The 25,622-nt window shown below is 43.3% G+C and overlaps 4 protein-coding genes across 6 annotated transcripts; 2 read left to right on the forward strand and 2 right to left on the reverse strand.

Annotated features, from left to right (window-relative positions):
• Positions 1-3,597: 3,597 nt before the first annotated feature.
• Positions 3,598-7,395, forward strand: LOC115746524 (BTB/POZ domain-containing protein At1g63850-like). 2 transcript variants are annotated; one of them, XR_007197859.1, is made up of 4 exons: positions 3,598-4,844; positions 5,085-6,061; positions 6,292-6,398; positions 6,854-7,395. XR_007197859.1 is itself a non-coding variant. In XM_030682323.2 (3 exons), exons 1-2 carry the CDS (start codon positions 3,861-3,863, stop codon positions 6,024-6,026), a joined length of 1,926 nt encoding a protein of 641 aa, XP_030538183.1. In that variant the 5' UTR covers positions 3,598-3,860; the 3' UTR covers positions 6,027-6,061; positions 6,854-7,395. The 2 variants fall into 2 exon arrangements, 1 of the variants encoding a protein (XP_030538183.1); XM_030682323.2 differs by lacking the exon at positions 6,292-6,398.
• A 114-nt stretch (positions 7,396-7,509) lies between these two features.
• LOC115746563 (phosphoglycerate mutase-like protein AT74H) lies at positions 7,510-9,952 on the reverse strand. The gene is made up of 6 exons (XM_030682377.2): positions 9,419-9,952; positions 8,699-8,959; positions 8,474-8,593; positions 8,156-8,369; positions 7,962-8,042; positions 7,510-7,871 (listed from the first exon to the last, which is right to left on the reverse strand). Exons 1-6 carry the CDS (start codon positions 9,657-9,659, stop codon positions 7,769-7,771), a joined length of 1,020 nt encoding a protein of 339 aa, XP_030538237.1. The 5' UTR covers positions 9,660-9,952; the 3' UTR covers positions 7,510-7,768.
• Positions 9,953-12,596: 2,644 nt separating this feature from the next.
• LOC115746560 lies at positions 12,597-16,638 on the reverse strand. 2 transcript variants are annotated; one of them, XM_030682375.2, is made up of 5 exons: positions 15,894-16,638; positions 14,978-15,491; positions 13,102-13,644; positions 12,881-12,981; positions 12,597-12,823 (listed from the first exon to the last, which is right to left on the reverse strand). In XM_030682375.2, coding segments are annotated over exons 1-5 (1,608 nt in total). In that variant the 5' UTR covers positions 16,343-16,638; the 3' UTR covers positions 12,597-12,822. The 2 variants fall into 2 exon arrangements, with proteins under 2 accessions (XP_030538235.1, XP_030538233.1); XM_030682373.2 differs by lacking the exon at positions 12,597-12,823 and having other exon boundaries at positions 12,875-12,981.
• Positions 16,639-22,517: 5,879 nt separating this feature from the next.
• On the forward strand, positions 22,518-25,405 carry LOC115746558 (putative pentatricopeptide repeat-containing protein At3g25970). The gene has a single exon (XM_030682371.2). The coding sequence runs from the start codon at positions 22,640-22,642 to the stop codon at positions 25,067-25,069; it is 2,430 nt and encodes an 809-aa protein (XP_030538231.1). The 5' UTR covers positions 22,518-22,639; the 3' UTR covers positions 25,070-25,405.
• The last annotated feature ends 217 nt before the right edge of the window (positions 25,406-25,622 follow it).

The following is a 25,622-nucleotide window of genomic DNA, read 5'->3' on the forward strand; positions in this document are numbered from 1 at the left end:
AAATAAGATCAAGTGTCTAACGTGTGCAAGTTTTGTCCTTAATGATAATTCCATTCATTGGAGTATGAAACTCGGTGCGATAGACTTCTAACAGCTATCATTCCAAGATATAACAAGCATTCTTTTTTACCTTGCCCTGAATAATAGAAGCCTATCGCATCAGATTTCGTACTCCGAGATGCGAAATTATCTTCAAAGATAGTGTTTGCATGCCTTAGACGATCATTTTTATTTTCTTATTTTTCTCCAACAGATTTCCGACAACTCTTTATTTTCACATTATCTCATATTTTTCTAACAACTCCCTATTTAGATATATTGCATTACCGACGCGGTGAATTGAGTCATTAAATTTTTTTTTTAAATAATCCGATCACTAACAAAGTTCTTTCCACTTTGGAGATATCAAGTTTTGAAAATTTTCAATTCTCGCGCCAATTTGGACGTTCGTGACTGTAATGTCACGTTCTAGCCAACGTAGCATCGGCACGACCCGCATTTATATTTGGTGCATATAAATGCAATATGGTAATAATTTGCATAGTGTTTGCTAAACAATAATCTCATAGCTACACCTATGTATTGATGAAGCAAAATACTGATAATGACAAGATCTTTCTTTTTGGTTTGGGGGCGAATGACAACGACAAGATCATTAAATAAGGAGAAAATTTGCAATTTTAGCTTTTAATATTATGGTTGCTTGGCTCAATTGGCAAGACTGTCAGTCCACAGACTGACAATATAATGTCTCGTCGATTTATTACAACTTATGATTTCTTCCTTCGTGTTTGTAAAATCATTTTGTTTTCTCATCATGTCCTGTGTGTGCGATCTATCACAACAATTGAGACTGAGACAAGGAGACCGAAAAGACCCCAATTGGAGGGCAACAAGTGGACACCAAAATTACTCGTAAACAAAAGAGATAATGGCACGGATGGTCTACGAACTTTAATTCGATGTATAATATAATTCCTTAATTTTTAATTTAATCAATATGATCCATGAACTTTAACCAATATTTAATATGGTTCATGAACTAATGTTTAACTTAACATTCGACTATAGAAAGATATTCAATGTTTATTTCATTGATTCAAGTTTGGGGATGGCGTTGAACATTTTCTCATGGTTCGGGGACTAAGTTTAACATATTTCAAAAGTTCATAAACTACATTGAACAAATTGAAAGTTAATAGAACGCATTATATATTGGCTTAAAGTTCGGATTTCATATTGGTCAAATTAAAAGCTCGGGAATCACATAAGAAACATTTATGTCATTTTCCCAAGGCAAAAAAGATATCATCATTGAAAAATGGGTTAATACTACGAAAAAGCTCAAACTGGTACACCAATGATAAATTTACCCCAAACTATTTTTTTAACCTCCGAAAACCCTAAACTAATATACTTTTAACAAATTTACTCTAAATTGATACACTCGTGATAAATTTACCCTCCGTTAATTTTCGTTAAATTTTATCTTCTAATTGCTGGATTTGATGACACGCGGCAATTGTCGAATGTACACGGTTGGAGTTTTTACCCTTTATTTTGTCAATTCGGGGTTTTTCGTGATATTAATCCAATTTAACGAAAACTAACGAAGGGTATATTTGTCACATGTGTACTAGTTTGAGATTTTTGATGGTCGAAATAATTAATTTAAAGTAAATTTATCACGAATGTACCAGTTTTGAGTTTTTTGTGGTAAAAAAAATAATTTGAGGTAAATTTATCATAGGTGTACCAGTTTAGGGGGGTTTTTGTGGTCAAACGAATAGTTCGGAATAAATTTGTCACATGCATACAAGTTTGACATTTTTTGCGGTGTTAACCCTTGAAAAATTAATACAACAGAAAGGAAAGCAAGTAAAATAACATAAAATAAAAATAAAATAGGTGGAACAATAACTGACAGGTGAAGCAACCGAACCACAGAAGGACATTAACTTCAGCCCACAAAATTGAAGATATCTTAACGGTGGGGCTCCGCTGTTCCTCTCTTTCTGCCTTTTTGTTCACCCTTTTCCAGGAATATGAAAAAGAACAGATAAAAAAAAAATTAGTCTTGCTTTTGAAATGTTTCGAAAAAAAAAAAGACAATAAAATTTATTGGAAAAAATTGAAATTTCATGTTTCGTGATAATTTACTTGTGCAAGATCTATAATTTGAGAGGAGTGAGAATTTTTATTTTTTTTTGTGTAGACCAACATATTTCTCGGAGGGAACCGGTAAATACTTTTGCTACAAAAAGAAATAATTTTTTGAATTCGAAGTTCTTTCTAACTCCGTCGCAATTCTGTTGTTTTTTCCCCAATTTGTAAAAAAGGATAAAATTTCCGCAAAACCATTGACCCAAATTACGAATTTGTGCACTTGTGTTTAGTTAATTTCAACAAGTGATGATAATTTTCCAAAACAAGTTATGTCAACTTTTTCCTTGTATTTGGTAAATCCTCACTTGCAAGCTTAATCTCGTATCATTTTACGAGCTCGAAATATCATTCAAAACAATGCCTCGTCTTGTACATCAGCATTACAATTATGTTCCTAAACAAAGTTGATTGTTCCGGTGTATAGATGATACGTAAGAGTAAGAGTGAGAAAAAAAAACTCGACTAGACCAAGAACCGTCCAATTTGGATCGGACCAATTGGTTCGGTGCAGTTTTCGGTTCCATAAAATTGGAACCGGTGTTTTTTGGTTCGGTTCTCGGTTCTAGGGGTGAAACCACGAGGATCGAACCGACCATTTTTTTTTTTAAAATTTGTTTCTTATCTTTAAAGAAATCATTTAAACTCTTAATTATTATGGGTATTTTTAGCCATTTAAAATGTGTGAATATGTGTTTTAAGCGGATGTGATTGTTCATGAGTGATACCGAATCAGATCGAAAACCAATCACCCCTATGTTGGTGACAATACGAAAGTATGCACGGCTTATTTTTATTATTTAATGTTGTGTCATCATATCACAATAAACATACTCTACCTGTAAGAGTACGAGCATAAATGAGAAGATTATCCGAATCAATTCAATCACATCATCGTGTAGGAATCTATTGGGTGCATGGACATCACTTTGCGTGACAAAGCAAGTGCGAAATATAAATAAATACAAAGGTAAACTACAGTTCACTTAATCCACATATTAACATTGAGTTAAAGACATTTTTCCTCGCACGTCAATTACCTTTTTGCCTAAAAAAAATCAGCATTTGAAGAATTTGCACAAAAAAATGATTGCGACGTCCCGCTCGTGAAGATCGAACTTCATATGTTCTTCGGCTCTGGAAGCCAATTTCACTAGCTCTCTGGAGCTTGTATTGATTCATCACTCGTGATCATAGTTATTCGATTTCGAATGTCGTTTTGGATCGAACTATAGTTGTTACGGAAAAGGGTATCTCAATAATACCTTTTAACTGTTGAAATGGATCCCAGTCGTGTGTTTTTTTTTTTTTTTTGGTATTCGGATTTTTTATTTTGCGGTGAATATACGTAAATGGGTTGGTACATTGGACCATATCCTAAGTTTCTAGCTGAAACGATCAATGTAATGGGAGAGAAAGAGAGAGAGAGAGAGGGTCCCGTCACGCCCGTGCGGTGCAAACATCAACATTTCTGAGCTCAAGAAGAAGAAGAAGAAGAAAGCGACATTAATGGCTCTCTGAAACTCCGTCAGAGGACTCCATTGATGTTCTCTCTCTCTCTCTCTCTCTCTTCGATCCATTGCCTTTCCCTCTCTTTCTCTCTCTTGTCTCTCTCTCCCTCTGTCTCTGATGCAAATGTCGCGGAGCTAAAGGACACGTTATTATTAATCACCGAGGACAAATTGTGAACATTTTCCATGGCGACCACAGCTACCACCACCACCACCGCCTCCACCACAACTACCGCTCAACTCAAGCTCCAAAACCCACCCACCAAGCCCAAACGCCGCAAGTGCCGCGAGACCACCATTTCCACCGCCCCTACCCCCTCTTCCTCCTCCTCCTCCTCCTCCTCCTCCGCCGCCGACCGCCCTCCCAAGCCCTGCCCGCCGGTCGTCTCTACTCCCGACGACGACTCCTGGTGCTGCCCCGCCTCCAGGCCGCCGCCTCCGCCGCAGCGGCCCGACCTGACCCTCGCCCACGCCTTCCCTCCCGGCTCGCCCTTCCGGATCAGGTTCTCGCCCGGGAGCCTGTCGCCGGTCATGGACTTCGCGGCGACCTCCGTCAACGGCCACTCTCCGAGCGACGACGCCTTCGCGTCGGGGGGATTCACGAAGTTCAACTCTATGCTCACCGCCGGTCTCCTGAACCCGATGTCGCCTCCACCGGCGGCGGGGGCTTCCATGCCCGAGAAGGCCCGATCCAGCCCGACCCTCTTCGAGATGATGGCCAGCGAACCCGACATGATCCACCCGAGGGTGCAAATGCAAATCCCAGTTCACGCCTCGAGCGTGAGACCCCCCTTGCCCATTCTCGACAAGCAAGCCCTGACCTTGCAGCGAATATCGGAGGTCCTGGCCTCGAGAAGTCCAGGGAGTCTCTTCAACGACTCTGCTTCGAGCGACATTAAACTCACGTTGAGCTCTAAGGATGGGGCTATCTGTGTTCCTATGAATGTGCATAGGGAAATACTTGCGGCGAATAGCCAGTTTTTCGCTGTGAAGCTGTCGGATCAGTGGATGAAGCAGCAGCAGCGGACAACGGCGGCGGCGCCCATCGTGGAGATTGCGGACTGCGATGATGTGGAGGTTTACGTGGAAACGTTGAGATTAATGTATTGCGAGGATCTGAGGAGGAGGCTCATGAAGGAGGATGTGAGCAGAGTTCTTGGTATCTTGAAGGTAAGGCATGATGTTGAATTTGTTGATTTGGTTCTTAAAAATGTAACATAGAGAGGGAAGGAGCTAGAGTTTTTTGGTCTTGAAAATGTTATGTCATAGCATCTTGAAGCAGTTGAAAGTAAATCGAAGTTAATTCAAATGGTTGTTGGTTTTATCACATTGCCTCTTTTATAAGCGACTTGGGTTGTTCGTAAGGTTATTGGGAGCATTGAATGTGATGGTTTGCTTTAATGTTTCTAGGTTTCAGCGGCGATTGGTTTTGATGCTGGGGTGTTATCTTGTTTGGAGTACTTAGAAGCTGCTCCATGGGCCGAGGATGAAGAAGAGAAGGTGGCTTCTCTGTTATCAAATCTTCGATTTGATGGAGCCGCGGCTGGTGAAGTTCTGAAGAGGGTCTCTATGGAAGTTAGTAAAGGAGTAGTTGCGGGGAATGACAATGAGGAAGTGTTGCTTAAGCTTTTACACGTGGTCCTTGAAGGAAAGGATGAAAAGGCGAGGCGGGATATGAAAGGGTTAGTGGCTAAGATGCTTCGAGAGAACCCATCTCAGAGTGATATTCGGAAAGAGTCCTTATATGCTGCCTGTGATGGGTGCTTGCAATCGCTTCGTGAGCATTTTCTGCTAGCTGCAGAATCAGAGTTGAAAGATGTAGCTCAGATTGCACGGCAGGCCAATAATTTGCACTGGCTTTTGGATATCTTGATCGATAGACAGATTGCCGAAGACTTCCTAACATCTTGGGCTTCTCGGTCTGATATGTCGGATGCACACCCTAAAGTACCGGCTGTTCACAGATTCGAAGTTAGTAGAGTTACAGCGCGGTTGTTTGTGGGGATCGGGAAAGGGCAGCTTTTGGCTTCAAAAGATGCAAGGTGCCTCTTATTGCAGACATGGTTGGTGCCGTTCTACAATGATTTTGGGTGGATGAGGAGGGCGTCCAGGGGTCTTGATAGGCACTTAATTGAAGATGGCCTTAGCAATACGATTCTCACACTGCCTCTAGCTTGGCAACAGGAAATAATGCTTGCTTGGTTCGACAGATTCTTGAATGCAGGTGAAGATTGTCCGAACATCCAAAGAGGTTTTGAAGTTTGGTGGCGAAGGGCTTTCTGGAGGAGAAATGGCGACCAGCAGCAGCCACGGTTGCTACAGCTTACTGCAGGAACTGCTGAGAATTCCTAGATCGTTTATCTTGATCGAAGGCTCCTTCTCAATAGGTATATCTCAGCATTTCAGTTTAATTATTATGCTTCCAAATTGAGTGCTCTGTTCTAAATTTGCTCTATCTCATGTGAGTCTATCAAGATTATCAGCATCTTCAATCCAGCTGCTTTTATGGTGTATTTTTTCCTGTGATAAAATTGTGTTCCATCTCATTTCTCCAATGACAATGGTAAGTGTCACATCTGTGGAACTGCATATAAAATGTGAATTTCTCTTCCTTTAGGAGGATGGTCTTGTTAAACTAATTCCAGTGGGCTTTTATGACATGAACATGGGGGATGGTTCAACCTGGTTCAGTTGGAAACTGGAAAAGATCGAACTCAATAGCAAGTAGTTGGGCATCTGACTAATAACAAAAATATCCATATTGTGGTGTTGGTGAACTTTTGTTGAATTGGTGAACCATGAACTTCTAGGTTGTTGAATGATGAACTTACAAAGCCATGTTAGTTGATCCTGGCCGATAGCCGGCACTTTCTCCTAATGTCATATGCTCATTTGATAGCTTTGTTGACTTAATGTTTATGATAAAGTGCCATCAAATATGTGAAAATCACTTTCTTGGCATGTGGCCTTCGGTTGCTGTTAAAGTGTAAACATTACATCAGTCAATGGGTTCGTTTGAGGTTTGTTTGCCATTTCTTCCTTTAGATTCTACTGTTTTTGTCAATCCGATGAAGTCACAAACTAGCTTGGCATAACATGAGTTGATAACTTTGCACTTTTCGTTGATTTTAGCATCTGCTCTAATTAGGGTTGCGTTTTCAAATTTTTTATACATGCAGAGACAAATAGTCCGAGATCAAAGCTCCAAGCCGATGCATTTCCTAGTGATTGTGAACTCTTTTAGAGTTCCAAGGAGTGGATCGCACAACTAGATATCTAAACTTCAATTGCGTGACTCTGATGCTGTAAATGGAGTTGCAGTGTTCTCGAAGGCAGGATAATTGGTTTGGTACACTCTTAGACGAGGTTAGGGAACATTGCTCTCTCCCGGCTCGGGATACGTTAACTGGAGAGTGTAAGTTGGTTGCCAAGCGATGTTCAGGACATTCGTCCTCACACATGGTTTCAGTGTAGATAGCGGAATCTAATTCCAGGTGATATATGCAATATTTGTTGCGCAGTGTAGAGCCACTTGTTTGTCTGGATATTTTCTGTGTTTCTCTGGAAAATCATGCCGTTAGCTTCTGTTCTTCCTGTTGTGGGAAGAATGCATTTTCAAATTCCGTTGCAGTTCTTGTGCTAAATTAAGTTTGGTCCGAGCTTTGAGCTAGCAAAGTCAAATGTATGTTGATTGTAGCTTTTTGTCTGGTTCTTCCGGCAGGAACTCCGTCCTATTCTAACTCTCCTCTCCTCTCTCAAACTTTTGCTCTGCTTGCTATGCTCTGTTTTCAGCAAGAAAAAATTCTCCTGCCCTGATATGCATGTTACTTCTTTAAGAAACCTATATTTCGAGGGACATGCGCTCAACATTCCGGAATTCAGTGTCCGCGCATCGGACAACTGTAGGATTGCACTTATTCTCGAGTAGCTGTAGAATAAATAGCATGGTTAAGTTTTCCCTCCATCTGATCCTGATATTGTGTCTACCCTCATATTAATCCCATGACTACAACCAGCCCGTGCTACGGTTCTGGTCCGCTGCACAATTTGCTCTACCTCCCACCTTTGCTGCGGTGCCGATTTTGCTTGCCTTTTCACTCTAGGTTGCAACCCACCCTCTCGTTCCCAAAGTGAGTGAAGAACGAATTTAGGATAGGGCAGTTGTAGTTCAGCTCCCCCGGCTTCGCATATTTTTGCCTTGACCAGAAACAGAGAAATTCTTAGATCAGTACCAGATGGATAAGGACTTCGAAGAATCGACGATTCTAGCAGTCTATCTCTCATTACCATTCTTGATCAACCAACATGTCCTCTGTCAATCCAAACTCCCTCAGCTCTTCCTCGGTATGATGCACTAGCAAGCTATATCTGCACCGGTGTTGGGGATCGTTTTAGTTTTGATAGCTTACATGTATAGAGCGACCCCAGTAAAGCACAGAAGTAAGAAATACTCTGTTTTAGGACCTGTTGAGAAGAGTTACCTTCCACCGTACCCTCTTTCCATCACAATCATTTTACCGTTGCCCAGATTGTTAAGGCCCTCAAATTGTTCCGATGTCCACTTGTACCACCTCATCAGGAAGACTCGCAGCGTGAGTCCATGAGACACGATCACCAGGTTCATGTTCTTGTTCTGCTCCCCCGGCGGTTGGAACCGTCCGATGTCGATATCGGCCCTTAGAGTTTCTCTAAATCCTGTTTTCACCGGTAGACATTACCTCAATATTCCTTTCTGCTATTCCCAGGAAATTTTAAGTACTGAGTAAATTCATGGGGGGGGGCAAAAAGAGAAGAAATACCAGTAATTCTATCATAAACATCTGCTGCAGATTCTCCATCAGGGAATCTGTAGAAGAAACGACCATACATTATTCTCATTTGTTTCTCAACTCTCATCTTCTCTCTATCCTGGAAATTCCCTTTCGAACAAAAAAGAAAACAAATTCAAGAAAATCAATTTAACCGAAGCTGGTTTTGAATAGCTATGTATGGCAGGAAAGCAGAGGAACTCGAGATCTGTTTACCGAAATCCTGTTCTCTTAGGCGAGTCTCTTCTCTCATGCCGGCAATCCTCGACCTCTCAAAAGCCCTGCCCAAACACCTCAGAGTCTCTAGGGTTCTTCTGTAAGGCGACACATAGAAGTAGACCTTCCAATCGTCTGCTCCATCTTTCTCTATCATCTCTCTGATCTTCCAACCAGTTGCCTCCGCTTCGGCCTTCCCCTTGTCGGTGAGGTCGATCTTAGGATCGGGGACCCTCGTGTACATGCTCTCATCCACATTACCTGCCAGCGTTGTGCATAACTCAATCATTACAAACTCGAGATGCGAAATGACAATTCAGCAGCAGCGGTTTGCTTTTTGTCTTCCTAATTGTCCTCCTACTGCAATTAGGAGCACCAGATTTTTACCCTCTTGTCTAAATGGGGTGGTGCACTAAACATTTTTGTGTTTCAGAGCTAGACACTTCATTGAAATCCAACTCTCATGCAGTCTCCATAATTTTAGCAATAACCTCCATAGTTCATGGGTACAATGTGATCTTCGTTGAAACATAAAAAGAGAGAACAATCTGAATCACACCCTCTGTTCTGGTCAAATTAATAGACTCATCTCACTCTTTATAATGCAGATGCAGTCCACACCTCTGCTAATTATGAGTGCAGGCTTTGCAAACGTAAAGGACAATACGTTTCATCAGATAAACTACCGAACTGTTCAGCCAAATCCCAACCTATTTTTACCTTCGCTCTGGCCGTGCCGAACCAGAATGATGCGGCGAGGCCGGGGTGGGGCCGAGGCGACGTGGCGGATCAGAGGGTCCTTCTCAGGGAAAGTGGCCTTCCCATTGGTACTGCCATTGCCGTTGCTGCAGATTTCGATCCCGTGAGTGGCACAACAATGGATGGCGTCCAAGCGGCGCAGAACTCTACGGGAAGGAGGGAAAGAAGAGGCCGGAAAGAACTTCAGGTGGAGCGTGGTCATGTCTCTCCACGTGAGTGAGAATCCAGAGTTGGACACACTCAACAATAAGGAGAAGAAGAAGAAGAAGGCGATGGTGATGAAAGCAAGCTATCGGGCAATCGAATTGGGCAGTGGACACATAATTCCTGCAGGAACAAAGGACAAGATTGTAAGGTGGTTGGAGCTCGTGACTATTTTGCAAATGAGGACTATGTTGTTGCACCTTCTAGTCCTGGGAATCTTTGTCTCAAATGGATCAATTTTCGTGGACGTGAGCGAACTTCGTCACGACCCTCTCTGAGATATATCGAGAGAGAGAGAGAGAGAGAGAGAGACTTCATTGGCTTCACGACGTTCAAGCTAGGCCAACGTTTTTTTGACAAGTCCAAATTCTAATATGACAAAGGTCGGTTTCCGTCGCTGGCCACAGGCGAGGACAAGCCGGGTATCGAGACCTTTGCGGCCGATATTATCCCGTATTATGAACGGTTGTCGAATTTTCCCGCCATTTTCCAATGATTTTCTTCCTACTTTCAGTCCATTTCCTCCTCCACTTTTGTAATGCCATGGTCACAAGCCTTAGTGCTTTTATTTGTGAATCCCTTTGTGTAATCCGATTAAATATCGAAAATACATATTTTTTATCTTATTTTTTACGGCCGGGGCTTGCTCCTTGTTTTTTCGAATTATATCGGTATTTCACTCCTACAATTACTTATTTGTCGGGACACCAACCCTGGGTAAGGACGAATTGGATGATGAGGAGTTAGCATACCGATTCGCTTTCTTCCTTCCCGTTCTTAGCAAAGCAAACTCTTTTTTTTTTTTTTTTTTTTAAGAGTGTTACAACGAACAAAGTATTCCCCAATTGAGATGAAACTTAGTCCCCGATTCTAATCAGTATTATTCTTATTAGGAATTTCCAATTGAAAAAAATCCACTTCCTAGTCAACTATAGTTTTTTTTATCGCACCTATAAGAAGTTTCAAAACCGTGACCAAGTGGACCTCGTTATAGCACCATGTTAAGATTTGGCAACGTGGGAGCATTTGGAATGTAAAGAGGGGCCTTTTGGGCCTCTTTCGGGCCGGGTCTACGGGGCATTCGAATCGAGAGAACCGGATCCATCAACCCGGACCGAAATCCATTTGCCCAATTTCACATCGAGTGGGGAACCGCATGAATCTTTGAGGAGAGCGTGACGATTTGGTCAAGGTGGGGCATACAGCTAATCGAACTTGCTTTGCCCTGTCAAGAACGTTAATTTTTCTCCGTTGCTTCCATATAAAGCTAGGTTAGTTAAGGAGGGGGACAGATGTTGACCGCCATCTCATTAATTTGCAAGTTCATCCCCAACTAAAGCAACGTGCGCAAAAAGCTCACAACTGTTGAACTCAACAAATTCGACTTTAAGAACGAACAATGATTGAAAACGGGGCAACCTTATAAGTTTTTATATAAGATCACATGATCCTTTTCGTAGTTTTATACAAATTGGGGAAGTTGTGACCTGGGACGAGTCCGGTGCGTTTGGTCAATCGGGTCGACCGAATATTAATCGGATATTTTATGTCTACTTCTAGGGGTGAGCATGATTTCACAGTGGAATCGAGATCGGATAACCGGATCGGTGGGAATCGATTCTATTCCAGATAGGGTATACGGGGTGAGTTTTAGGCCTATTGGTAGATTCGTGGTTCCTGAAATCCGTGACAAGTATGTTTCAGCGTATGCATGGTAGGTTTTAGATTTTAAAAAATTTGAAAAATTGATTCTGACAAGTAGATTTTAGATGGAATTTGAATCGATCCTAAAATTGCTCATCCCTAAGTTAGCCTCTCCAAGAAATATGATATGCGCGAGTGAGAATTTGTTTCAAAGCGGACGGGGTTAATAGTTCTCTAAACCTTGATTAGCCCGACCCTACGGAGCGGGTTGAACCGCGGAACGAGGCTGCCCAACCGAAAGCCCTCGTCTTCTCCGACACCATTAGTTCTCTTGCTCTCGATCTCGACCAAGTTGCCGACACTTTTTTTTTTTTGGCACAATGCGGGGGACGATCAACAATATTGAAGAACAGGTCGATGGGCCCCACGCCCTCACCCGTTCGAAGAGACTTCTATCGCCTGCCGAGTGACAAACACCACGTGATTTATTGGGTTCATTGCGTGCTGCCCGGAAACAAGAACTTTCAGACTCGACCTCATCGAATTTTTAATTTTTTACAGCTCTTGGGTGTCGGTCGGACCGCTCGGATTCGGGTGACACCGACACGCGAGAGGAGGACCCGACAACCGATCCAGCGGTCCATGCATGGTGACGATGGGAACGTCCCCGGAATGGGGTCCCCATTGGAATCAAATTCAACGGACCGCGAGTCCCACCACTAGTGTCCGGACACGTCAACATCGGAAAAGCACGCCCGTTTTCAAGCAAGAGCAGAACGGTGATTATAGCAACAATTAATATTACGAAAACTCGAAAACTCTCGTGCACCTGTAATAAATTTATCTTTTATTAATTAACAGTTAAGGAGCATATTAACTTAGAGTTTCTATTTTTCATTTGTCATTGATATACTAATTTAGAGGTATTAATCTAACTTAACAAAAATTAACAAAGAAATAAATTTTTCACAAATATATCAATTTAAGCTCGTGAAAAAATTAATTCGAAATAAATTTATTAAATATTTTGATAGTCAGAAAAATTAATTTTGTATGAGTTCACGATTTTTCGAGATACAAATCATTGAAATAAATGTCACATCGATTTGTCCTAGAATCCGGTCCGACGGAGCTAAAAAGACATTGGATAACAAAAACAAAAACGTGAAAAAAGTTAAGGGGACCGATTGAAAAGACCCCCCCTCTAATAATTGTCATCAACACTTCCGAATCTTTATGGCGCCACAAACCACGGACGACCACGTTCGTCCCATCCATCCATGTACGCAATTTTCCGACCAACAAAAGGGCAAAATGGTACACTTTCTCAAATGTGTAATCTACGGCTTTTGTACACTGGCAACTTTTTCCCTAATTGACGAATCGTGCCCGCTTGTGGAGGGACATCCTTACAAAATTGGCAAACTTGATGAATGATCAAAGAGGGATCTTAATTAAACAATTAGCAGACTTTAGAAATAGAATTTGGAGAGGCTAACCAAATTCCTAAGAGACCCCCCACCGAACCGGTTCTTCTTCTTCTTTCTTTTTTTCTTTCCAGGAATTTTCCGCCCTTAGATTTCACTGATCTCGCCTTCCTTACACACGCCGACGTCCACCACCATGCTCCCTTTCCTCTTCGAGCTCACCACGCGGCAACAGTTCCTTCTCGGCGACTGGAATGGATGAACGGAGAGCGAGCACGAGTTAACGGGGTTACCGATTGGATGGTGAAAAGTCCGTAAACGAAGACAGATTAAGCATAGAACGGGGGTTGTTAAGTTAGTTTTACTTACTCTGTCCCACAAGCTGGGATCGGGCTTCTTGCGGACCACCACGTAGTCCAAGGCCTCCGGATTCGCCATCTTCCACCTGCAATGAGGATTGGGCACCCGGTGCCGGAGGTACTCGCTCACCGTCCGGTTCGTCGGCGAGTCGAACCTCGCGTTCGACAGGTAGAACACAAAGGGCTTCTGGCACGGGTTCCGGCTGACCGGCCGGGTGTTGAACGCGTACGCCGTGTAGTCCGCCTTCCGGTACCAGTTCAGGAAGGTCCTCGAGGGCATCTCGATCTCTCGGGGCGAGAAGACGCCGCGGAAGATCTGGACCGCAAAGCCCCAGGACACGGAGACGGTCCAGCTCCTCGCCTTGTCATAGCAAATGGACTGCTGCATCAGGCCGGCCGAGTCTAGCTTCATCGGCACCGCGAGCCGCTGGAGGGCTTGGACCCGGGTGACGTTCGGGAAGATGGGCTCCACCACGTCGAGATGGTGGAGGGAAACCAAGGGCGCGACCGGGTGGGCGGCGAGGAGCCCGAACAGGTTGCCATACACATCGTACTGATAGCCAATATACACCAAAACAAAAAAAATAAATAAAACTCGCTATCAAGATCAACTCATGAAATCCCGTTGAAAGTTGAGAATGCGCCGAAACAATAATAATTGCTGATTAAGAGAATCTACCAATCATTCACATACGCAAAAGAAAAAAAAAAAAAAAGACAAGAAAAAAGAATAGTCGTAAGATGGAAACCCATCTCCTGTTTAATTCAAACTCCGAAAGTGTTGACAAGACGTTGACTGCTTTCGGGGCGGGTGCCATATATATATATATATATATATAAAATAAGGAGCGTGGCCTCACGGAGCCTCGATGCGCGCACCGGCGAATTCTCGGGGCTGGGAACAAAACCGGGTCCACGTCCCACCGACACGTGGGGTCCAGCCCGAGGCCCTAGGAACCTAGGCACGGACAACCTTTGAGGTAACCACCCCACGCGAAAGGTCTCAGAAGTCAGAACCTTTGCACACGGTACTGAACACTTCACCTAACAAATTGTCGCCATTGCTCGATGTTCAACAATCTCCAAATCTTTAGTTGATATTCCAGATTCGATAACCACACTAATCCAAATTCCATTTGAATTAGATTCACTTAATCAAGATTGATCGAGCGGTGGACGCCCAACAATAAGCACAGGCATGATCATCGAAACTTCTCGGATCCCAAATTACCCGACCCTAAATCCCTCAATGACCCGGTAACGACATGGTGGCCCCCCCCTGATGAGAAGGAATCTCACCTTCAATCACTGAGTTAGTAAAACCCGTGGATATTTTCTTAATTAGAAGACAATAAAGAAGTTAAATCTCTAACTAACCCAGATTAGACTAGCATTTCACTTAGGGCAAAGATCCCCTTAAACACGTTTCCAAAACAATCATTGTCGTTAAAGGATCGGTGACCACCCCCGCGGGTCAAAGCCCCACGAAAGCTAGGGGCCAGCAACCGGCCGGGTAAAACCCACAAAACCGCACTTTCCCATAAAGACGACGCCAATTGTTAGCGGACGCACTTACCTTAATAAAGTATTTCGTAAATGCAAACGTGTCGATATAGACCACGTCACGGTCTGAAATTGCGGAGGGTGAGTGCGATCCCATAGACAATTAGTGTTTAGCTTTGATGACCCGTAATAAGGATCCGATTACCGTAATTAACTTTAATTCTTTAATTGGGATTACCATAGATTAATCAATCTTAACATGTTAAGACGCAAATTAAAGTAAGTGGGTCAATAACCTACGTATTAAGTCAAATTACTTTCTACGAATAGTGATCAAAACTGAGAAGGCAAGTTGGGGATTGACGTTAAGGAAGGAAACACACCTGGTGAAACCCTAGCTCCTTGGTGAGGGGGACGCCGATCTCCGCCATGCACGCCTGGATCCGATCGTCGGAGCCGTAGAGACCCGGGTACCGCTGGATGCACCGGTCCTGCACCCGCTCCAGGGCCACCGCGAGGGGGTAGCTGATCGCGAACCCGCCGCCGCCGTACGCCATCCCATACGAGAAGTATATGTTCTGCAGGTGGCTCTCAGACAGGCTCCCGATGTAGTAGTACTGCCGGTGGTCGTACTTCCGGAGCACCCGGAGCAGGTTCTCGGCGACGAACACCGTGTCGTCATCGCCCATCACGAACCACCGCACGTCCTTCAGGCCCAGGCGGAGCGTCTCCGAGACGATCCGCGAGATCCGCAGCGCCGACCGGTGGCCCTGCCGGTTTGTATACTTGAAGTGGGAAGTGTTGCCGGAGATCCTCACTGGTGGGAGACCCTCGCCGGAGCGCGTCGCCACCGCCCTGTCCAGCCACACTATGCCTCTCATCTCCTCCGGCTTGAACCTGCGAAAAAAATAATAATAATCAGCGGTGGAGATGATTGAGAGTGAGAGTGAGTGACGATGGGCAAAAGCTGAATCGAGGAAAGTTTCTAGAAGAATGAGATTAGCAAGAGCCCGATTGAGACAAACGGCAAAAGGAGAGCTAAATTCGGGAAAATGTAGGTGGATGAGAAAAGCAAATTCGTGTTCAAATTGGAATTAAGAGATTTTTCCAGTGCTGATTCTGCGACATTTTCCGTGCACATTCCACAGTTTCCACCAGCTAAAAGTTTTTCCGGGAAAATAATGAGCTGATTGTGAGACGTTCTCGTCTGAGTGTGGAAACCCACACGGACTGATCAATCGAAAGCAACGACGAGCTCGAAATTTCTGGCAAAAAATCTCTGGGGCGATTTGTAGTTACCACAGCTTGATGTAGTTCTTCCTCTGTTCCCAGAGCTTAGCCGAGGCGGCGATTCCGAACACGACGTGCCGGAGCTCCGTCCTATGCCCCGATTCGGCGAGGGCCGTGGCGCTGCGAGCCGACAGCGAGGAGGAGAGCGATGAGTTTGTGGCGGCGGCGGCCGAGGAGGAGGAGGAGGGACCGTCGGTGGAGGAGGAGGAGGAGGAGGTGAGGCGGCGGGAGGTGGAGAAGGGCTCGCTGTCGACGCAGGCGCGGGAGGAGGAGACGAGCTTCAGGGTGTAGACGACGTAGGTGACGGACACGAAGAGGATGAGCCACACCATAAGCTTCGGCAGCGCTCGAGCTTGCGAGCCGCCGATGCCGGGCACGGCGGTCGGGGTCCCGGGCGGCGGCACTCTCATCTGGTCCCAGAAGGCCATTCTCCCTGAATCTTTCTGGGTCGCCTTCATTCTGGCGAGAAAGAAGAAGAAGAATAAGAAGGACCTGCACCCAATCTATCAATGTCGTCGCTGGGCATTCGGAATCAGGGGTTTTGCATTGTCGTGAGATTTCGTGGGCTTCTTGATCGGATTCGGGGAGCTTCGCGCCGGTGGCTTCAGAATCGATTCATGGAATTGAAGGGGGAAAATAAAAACGGAGGAAGATACAACACGAACGAAGAGATAACGATGAGTAAACAAAAGAAAAATGGACGATTCCAGTGATGACGACGGCGACGACGACGGCGACGAAGAGAGTCGGAGAGAGAGAGAGAGAGGGGGGGGGATAAAAGAGACGGGTTAGAGAGAGAGAGAGATGCGTATTTGCCAGCTTTTATGCAGAGAAATAGTGTTATTGATAATATAAATAAAAGAAAATTCGAACACAAATCGACAAGATATGCTCCAATTTCGACCAAAAAAATAATAATTAAACGACATGCTTCAATTAGCGATTAAAAGGAGGCAAGTTATTTATTTTTCCAGCAAATCAGTCACTGTATCTGAACAACTAATAAATGTCATGATATCACTTGCCTCTGTTGGTTTCTCCAAAAATTGATAATTTATCGTAACAATAATTACTTGCAGCGCGTGAAATGCTGTCATTATCGATGATAATTTAGAACTTTGCTAACATAACAGTCTTGCAGTATATTGTTAGCCACAGAATCTTAAAAGATGGATCTCACAATAAATTTTAATTAATGAGTATTTTTTTAATCTAAAATAGATTGTTAACATAATAGTTACAAAAAAAATTATATAATTAATTCTAATTTTTGTGAACGATAAAAGTATTTTTTCATTTTTTTTTCAATTTTCGAATCATACGAGGGATTTTTTTAAAAATTTTTTTATTTAAATCGCTTATTTTTCAATATAAATTACTTTAACTCAACTCAATATTTCTTTTCTTTATGTAAAATCAATATAAATTGTGTCGTTGCGAGTGTCTTTCTTTTTGGGGATGTTTTTCTTCTTCTTTTTCCAGCTGTGAGCGGAGGCGTGGTGGAGCTGCGGGGGTGCTGGGGTGGGTGTTATCGAGCGGCGTCGGATGTACACGTGGAGGACGGCCGTGATGAGCGGCGATCGCACTGGACCCCACACGCACGCACGGAGACAGGGCTGAACCTGTGGAGGTCGGAAGAAGTGGCGTCATCTAAAAGCCATCGGAGAGGTACCGTCGCGAGATCCCCGTCTGATCGACGGCCACGATCACCGACGATCAAATGGATCTATGGATCCGGATCTACGCTCGTGTACCTCGACGTGAAATTCTCTCTATTGAAATTAGTTCCGGTTGTCGATAGGCATGCCGCCAAGGGATTGGAGTAGCGGGAACGTCAATATCATAAATGCGGTGTTCGACTACGTATACAGACAGAGTAAAAGTCAGAAGAAATGAGAGTCAGAGATAAGACAAATCCAAAAAAAAAAAAACAATAATACCTTTTGATATCCGTGATTGTTATTTGGATGAAGTTTATGGCTAACCTTCCTCGTGCTTTTCGATAATCTGTTTTCGAAATATTAACTCAGCCTGATGACTCGCCTTCCACCGCCATCTCAGCACCATCCCAAGAGGTCTATCACCACCTTTCCGCCTTCCACCACCACCAATCCATGGAGCCTCGTCTATCTTGAACTTAGATGCATGGACTCAAATCCAGGCCGTCGCGAATAGATATGAGGTTGTGACGGTCGAGATCTCATATCTAAAGCCGCCATGACTCGGAACTAATTAATTCAAACTAATAAAAGACTAATCGGAGAGCTTTGCCGATTCATAAATTTGAAGCGATGAAAAATCCAAATACAATTGTTGTTCCCTATCTATTCGATTTGAAAAAGAGCGAGCAGATAAATCTAACATAACGATTAGTCCTCGATAGACATTTCAAAAAAGGTTGAAGACTGTATCGATTGAGTGGCTCTTTTCGAAAGATGGCTACTAAGATCAAATTGTACCTGCATCCGTCGTAAGAGATTTTGTGATGCTTATTGTCTACCGAGCCATTTCTAATGCCGAAAAAGTACCCTCGATCCTTGTTTGATGTAGTTCGATGTCCGCCTAAAATAGTAAATGAGCTAAATTTCTAAAGTTTGATTCTATACTCATCTATACCGATAAACTTATCCAGACAACAAAATTTTTTTACTATACCATGCTCGGTTCGTAGAATGAAAGAAGGCTCTTCTTCCTAATTGGATGTCTAAACCACCCCAGCCTAGCTATTCTTTTCGACAAAAAAAAAAAAAAAACTCGGTTCCGAGACCGGAATCATTAGCTAGCGAAGAAGAAAGGAGGTTATCTTGTTCCATGTATTCTAATTGAAGCAAATTCACTAGATGTCTCGCCCAAATCGCTAGCATGTAAAAATGGGCATTGCAATATGGCATCGTTTCATCAAATATTAGCAAGAATGGGAGTAATGTGGTCCACACCTAGGCAAAGGGTGAATCGTATCTACTATGAATATTTTTCCCTGTCGTAGTAAGGCAAAATAGAAAAGAAGAAAGATTGCTTTTGCGCTTTTCGAGAATTAAAGGCAACAACTTCGATTATCCATACTATACTTTGATAGGAAAATTCTGATGTGAGAATTTCTCAATTTCCTATTTCGATTCAATTGACACGAGTTTAGGAAGAATGCTTTCGCGGGTTCGAACCCATAAATTATGAATCGAAAATTTACCAAATCATCTCTAAATCTATTGTGCATTTGTCAATTCACTTGTAGACTTTTCATTTATTAAACAATAGAGCTCGAAGTACATGTAAGGCTCAAAGAGTTTCGCGTGAAACTTCAATGTAGTCCTTTTGACTAGTTTTTCAATGAAAACCGCTGACGTGATAGTTTAGTTATCACCGACCCTCCTATGTGGCACATTGTCATGTCTGCTAGAATGACTACATAGGATTTTCGCTTAAATGTCAATGGCTAAGTCGGCAAAATTAGAAAGTTTAGGCCAAAAATGGCATTCGCGCGATAGATTCAAGATTGGTCGGACAATTTTTCCAATTATAAACAATCACACTCGCCGATCACAACAACATCACACGCGGGGACTTCACTGAGATGTATAACACGATGGATGACGATCGTAATGGATCTGATTCTTGGAGACTCTTATTGAGATGGCGGATGGATGTTGAAGCAATCCAGGGTCCAAAATCATACCCCGGCATTATGCACACCAAACATTGAATATGAGGAATGGAGGTCCGAAATGATTGACGCTTAAGAATCGTCCTGTCCTAGTCTCTTCTCCCCGAGCACTGTGCCCTTTACGGACATATGAAGTGTTCCATGAGGGAACTTTTGACTTCAACGGCCACTAAGCTTCGTACCATATTCATGTCCCGGACACAATTATTAGACCTCCCGAGCAACAACAGCCAAATGGACCACACTTGCATTTACTTGATTGTTCCCTCCTATCTTTGCTCGATGTGCTATGCCGCCCACGAATTTTTGATTTATTCGATGTGATCTCCGAACTTTAGTCTAATGTGCAATGCCGTCCCCGAAATTTTAATATGTCCAATGTAGATCGTGAACCTTTGGCATATATTCAATTTAGTCCCCGAATCACATGAAAATATTCAACGTTGTCATTCCCTTAATTCGAGTCAACTTCATTTGCTACTAGTACGTTTGGACGGTGGGCAAACAAGACGTTTTAATTCGTTTAATTTTTCCAGTTCGGAAAACTGATTGTCCGTGTTATATAATGATGTGGATCACTGTATCCCGATTTGAGTTGAATATCTCACTTGGATAATCCATGTGTAACATTATTTTTTCCGTCCGCCATTCAAACTCATCGGATTGGAAGCCAAATTAGCAAATTCCACTAACTTGAATTGATGGAAGGATGACATTGAATATTTTCGTATAGTTTAGGGATTAGATTTGACATTTACAAAATGTTCAAGGATTGCATTAGATAAATCAAAAGTTCGGCGACGACATTAGATGTTTACCAAAAGTTAAGGGATCACAATGAACAAATTAAAAATTTATGAGTCACATTGCACATTTAGCCAAAGTTCAGAGACCATTTGTGTAATTATCCCGACATGTGAGAAGCGATTGTTGGAGGTTATCACACATCGGTTATGGAATGAGCTTGTGATCGGTTTATAAGCGAGATAAAACGTCTCGATCTTTGAGTTAATTTTCGGGGGTGAGAGAGATTCAAGACCATCCAACACAGCGAAACCGTGCATCTATGTCTAACGTTCTTCGATTCACCGAGAAAAGAAAGAAAGAAAAAAAAACTGGGGAAGGGATTCGAGAATTTCAAACCTACAATCCCTTGATGCATTCGGATGATGGAACACATCGACCACTAGCAGAAAGAATACCTTTTTAATGTAGGACTATTGTGCAGGAATGATTGCTCCTGCACACCACATGGTTAGGCTCGGCTGTTCTTATCAAAGTGCACTTCCAATTCCCCCACATCCATTTATTTCGTGTGCAGCCCTTATCGCACTAGCAGAAGTGGATGCTATTGCGTTGGTAGGTGACGGCCGACGACCTTTGGTCCAATCGGATCTTGCTCGTACTCAGTGGAATTAATGACATAAATGGTTTTTGAACTTTAATCTAATATAAAATGTGATTACTGAACTTTTAATCTATTGAATGTGATCATTAAACTTTACCTCAACAGACAATCTCAATGTGCAATGCGGCAAAAGTACTTTTAATATGTTCACTATAGCCCTTGAACTTTTAATACACATCAATTCAATCCCCGAACTATATGAAAATATTCAATGTTATCCTTTTATTAATTGAAGATCGGGAATAGTGCTGAACATTTTCATATAATCCAAAGATAAAATCGAACGGTGCTAAATGTCTAGGGACCGCATTGAATAATTGAAGAGTTCGGAGACGACATTGCACGTGGGGCTAAAGCTCACAAACTACATTGAACAAATTAAAAGTTCAAGGATCGCATTACACGGTGGGTTAAAGTTCGGAGATTATTTGTGTCATTTTCCCTTCTCGAAGAGTGGATCCATAAAAATTGGGTATCGAGCGGACTGAGTTTAGTACGGAACCTAAAAATCCTTATCCGAACCCCTCAATGACTAAGAAAATACTACATTTGTAATGTAAGATTGATCGGGAAGGGGTACACTTAAAGAAGGGGAATTTCGGCCTTAGCTTTGGCAGACCAAACGGCCACCGATTCCCACAATCACCACAAGAAGTACAGAGAAATACACAAGCGGAGTGCATATAACGACCCTATTGTATCACTCGTTTTGCCAAAGTTCTGATCGAGATAAAGTTATATATGGTCTTCTGTATATATTTCCAAGTAAATACCACTCGTTGGGGTTGTAAATTTCGATTTCTCATTCACATACGACTAATCCAACTTGTCGAAGTTAAGATAGGACCAAATCTCATGAGTTCATCATCAAGTCATCGTCCCATGTTATGTGATACATGGTGGCACGCGCAAATTGATTGTGTGACCTACGATGAAGACCGGAGACATTGCTGGAGAGTCCATTCATAATTTCATGCGGTTTCTTTTTGAGAAAGTCGGAAAACGACTATTCACACTTTTGTGGTTCACTTTGGGCGGACTCCGACTTTATTTTAGATGCTTTTTTTTTTCCTTGAATATTTGACCTAATTGGGAAAGAGGGAAAATATTTCGCGAGGTTGCTTAATTTCGAAGATTAGCGGTTCATGAGAATTTTCTCCAACTTATCATTGGTCCAAATTCGTTGGACCCGCCATGTCGAAATATCTCCCTTGTAGTAGTTGGAATCAGACTGTCACCAAATGCTCGTTAAAGAATTAAAATTTTTGTGGGATAGTTACGAATTTGCATAATACGAAAATGTCACACTTAATCTGGTTAGATTAGCGTGAAATTTGGAAAGTAAACAAACCCCGGTATCTTCAAAATTTTTGTCGAGTTTAATTTTACCGGCTACTTTGAGAACATGTCATGTGTGTAGAAGAAATCCAAAGCGGTTGGCTGTGCTTGTAAGTTAAAATTCAGAATACGCGCCGCATATATTTAGTCTTTATAACATTTACATAAGATTTTACATTGATTTTTACAGATTAAAATCTCATTTCTTTAGATTCGCCTATTCGATTAAAGAAAAAAGAAAAGAAAAAATCGTGTTTGAATTGAAGCTGGTTCTTTTTCTCGCGGGAACGCCTCTTCCCCAGCTGCTCTCGGCGACGACGACGACGGCGACGGCGGTGGACACCATGCATGAAGTCGCTCGCCAGCTGCATCAGGTCCCTCGTCTCTCGATCCCTCGTCCCTCGAGCCCTCGAGCTCGCCCTCGCCGCGCCTCCCTCCCTCTCTCCTCTCCTCACCGACCAGGCCTACGCTCTCTTCCTCAAGTCTGGCCACCCCCTCCACCCCTTCCTCTCCACGCCACTCATCTCTCGCTCCGCCAAGAACGGCGATTTCTCTCGCTCCTCCCTCTTCCTGTCCGACACCCTCTCCCCGGACACCGTCGCGTTCAACGCCCTCATTTCTGGCTTCGCCTCTTTTCGCCGCCCCGAGCCCGCCCTAGCCCTTTTCGACGAGCTGAGGCTTCAGGGTCTCTGCCCCGATGTGTACACCTTCAGTTCCTTGGTCAAGGCTTGTGGGAGCGTTTGGGAGAATGAGATCGTTCATGGGGTTTGCTTGAAGTATGGGTTCTCTTCGGGCGCTTATGTGGTGAGTGGGCTGGTGGAGAATTATGCCCGTGGCGGCGAGGTTGGGGCTGCGGAGAAGTGCTTTGAGGAGTGTGAGGGAGTGGATAATGTGGTTTGGGGCGCTATGGTTAGTGGGTATGTGTGGAATGGGGAGTTTGAGTGTGCGAAGGAGTTGTTTGTGGACATGCGCGGGTTGGAATTGGAGGTGAATGAGTATAGCATGACCGCTGTTCTCGGTGCTTTGCTTGATGGTAGGGAAGGAGGACAGGTTCATGGGTTTGGTTTGAAGATGGGTTTGTTGTCTGGATGTTCGTTGCATCTGAGTAATTCGATTATGCATATGTATTCGCGGTGTGGAAACCAAGCAGATGCTGTCAAGGCGTTTGATGAAATTCCTGAGCCGGATGTTGTTTCATGGTCGGAAAGGATATTTGCTGCTTGCGATGGTGTTGAGGCTTCCAAATTGTTTAAATTGCTCCACTCTAAAGGTGTGGCAGTTAACGAATTCACGGTGATCAACTTACTGTCTCAAATTATAGATGTAGAGTTTTTGAATCTTGGGAAGCAAATCCATGCTCTTTCTTTCAAGAGGGGACATATACAACTGGTTTCAGTTGGTAATGCATTGATCTCATTGTATGGAAAGTGGGGGCAGATTGTCGATGCCATGCTTGTATTTGATGAAATGTGTCTCCCGGATCCTATTTCATGGAACTCCCTCGTTGCTGCATATTCTGAGAATCATCTTCTCTGTCAGTGTCTTGAAACGTTCTCAAAGATGCGCTCTTGTTGGGTGTTGCCAAATAACTATGCTCTAGCAAGCATCCTCGAAGTGGTTGCCCACTCAAATTTGCAAGAGTTGGCAGCACAAATTCATTCCCTAATGATTAAGTACGGTTTGATGTTCGATGATTCCATGGTCTCTGCCTTGATTACTGCTTATGGGAAATGCAACAGGGTTGACCAATCTAGGAAAATATTTTCTACGCTTGACCAAATCAAGGCATTGCATCTTAATTCGTTGCTGGTCACCTTCATGAGCACTGGGTATCATGATGATGCTCTGGTTTTGTTTCAGAAGACATGGCATTCATCCATTGCAGTAGATAGCACGACTCTTAGCATCCTCCTTAAAGCTTGTGGAGTTTTAACAGATTTAGAGCAAGGGAGAACAATTCACTGCCTTTCTATCAAGAATGGGTTTGATCAAGACAGTTTTATAGAAAGTGCCATTGTCGATGTCTATTGCAAGTGTGGAAGCATCATTGATGCAGAGAAGGCTTACAAAAATATCTTGAGAGCTAATTTGGTTGCTCAGAATGCCATGATGATGGGGTATGCTCAACACGGTTGTGACCGTGAAGTTATGAAGCTATTCCATGAAATGTCTCAAGTTGGATTACGACCTGATGAGATAACTTATCTCGCAGTACTTCATTCATGCTGCCATGCAGGGTTGGTGGAAGAAGGGCAAACTTCCTTAAACTCTATGCTTGAACTTGATGGGGTATTTCCAAGTGTGGAGCATTATACCTGCGTAATTGATTTGCTCGGGCGGGTTGGCCTCATGGAAGATGCAAAGAGGATGATCGATACCATGCCCATGAATCCCGATGCTCGGATTTGGCAAATTCTCCTTTCTGCGTGCCACCTCCATGGAGATGTTGACCTCGGGAACCTTGCAGGCAGGAAGCTCCTGGAGCTGCAACCTGAAAACGATTCTGCTTACGTTTTGCTATCAAATATAAATGCTGCAGCAGGGAACTGGAGCACTGCTAGCGAATTGAGGAGACAGATGAAAGAAAAGATGTTGGTGAAGGAACCTGGTTCAAGCTGGATTCAGGTAAACGGAACTCTAAACTTCTTTTTCGCCGATGACCAGTCCCACCCAGATAGAGAGAGAATCTTAATGAAGCTGCGAGAGTTATATGGACAAATGCTTTCACGAAGAGAATCCGAACCTGGATGTGCCTCATCAGTGGAGCTGATCTGTTAGCTTTTCGTCGGTAAATTATGACTAGAGCCGCTACTTCTCGCAAAGTTGAATATTGGGTCGGGGATACTTCTGGTTGACTGTAGAGGATTCGTCGAGTATCGACCAACACAATTTGATTTTGGAAGAGAAGCTGCCGTTGGTTTTGTCCAACGAATTATTTGGCGAACCGTGTTGGTTTCTTGTGTATTCAACCTTGGAAAGTACTAACCTAGGCAGGAAATGAAAGCCTATGATGAGTCCCGTTGCTGTCATAGACCCTTAAGTTTTGTACTTTATGTTGTCACAAGAAATCCACGGCGTGTGCCATTGGAGAATAGCAATTCTGGATGAGGACTGCATTTTTGCCCCGTGTTTTGCTGATCTTTGCCCAATGTTTCATCTTCATCGTATTCGACTCGCAACTTTGCACTCTCCTTTCGAGTTACTCGTTAGGGACGCATCTCATGATTCGTCCAGGTGTTGTTCATGCGAGTTTTTTATTTTTATTTTTTCCTGAGTCCTCTGACTTACACAAGTCCTTTTGCGAAGTTTTTGTCTTGGTCAGCTCGAGTGT

Source organism: Rhodamnia argentea, chromosome 3 (assembly GCF_020921035.1).
Source record: "Rhodamnia argentea isolate NSW1041297 chromosome 3, ASM2092103v1, whole genome shotgun sequence".
In the NCBI taxonomy this organism is placed as follows: domain Eukaryota; kingdom Viridiplantae; phylum Streptophyta; class Magnoliopsida; order Myrtales; family Myrtaceae; genus Rhodamnia; species Rhodamnia argentea.

Bases quoted from the DNA above. Each gene is read 5' to 3' on its own strand.
- LOC115746560 (XM_030682375.2), bottom strand. From the start codon at position 16,342: ATGAAGGCGACCCAGAAAGATTCAGGGAGAATGGCCTTCTGGGACCAG. The intron at 13,645-14,977 runs GTGTGTTTCCTT...ATTGGCTATCAG, and splicing joins AGGAGCTAGGGTTTCACCAG to TACGATGTGTATGGCAACCT. The intron at 12,982-13,101 runs GTAAGTAAAACT...CATCCATTCCAG, and splicing joins ATCCCAGCTTGTGGGACAGA to TCGCCGAGAAGGAACTGTTG.
- LOC115746563 (XM_030682377.2), bottom strand. From the start codon at position 9,659: ATGACCACGCTCCACCTGAAGTTCTTTCCGGCCTCTTCTTTCCCTCCT. The intron at 8,960-9,418 runs GTAAAAATAGGT...CAACGCTGGCAG, and splicing joins TCGGCACGGCCAGAGCGAAG to GTAATGTGGATGAGAGCATG. The intron at 8,370-8,473 runs GTATTTCTTCTC...CGGTGAAAACAG, and splicing joins TGTTTATGATAGAATTACTG to GATTTAGAGAAACTCTAAGG.
- LOC115746524 (XM_030682323.2), top strand. From the start codon at position 3,861: ATGGCGACCACAGCTACCACCACCACCACCGCCTCCACCACAACTACC. The intron at 4,845-5,084 runs GTAAGGCATGAT...TAATGTTTCTAG, and splicing joins GAGTTCTTGGTATCTTGAAG to GTTTCAGCGGCGATTGGTTT.
- LOC115746558 (XM_030682371.2), top strand. From the start codon at position 22,640: ATGAAGTCGCTCGCCAGCTGCATCAGGTCCCTCGTCTCTCGATCCCTC.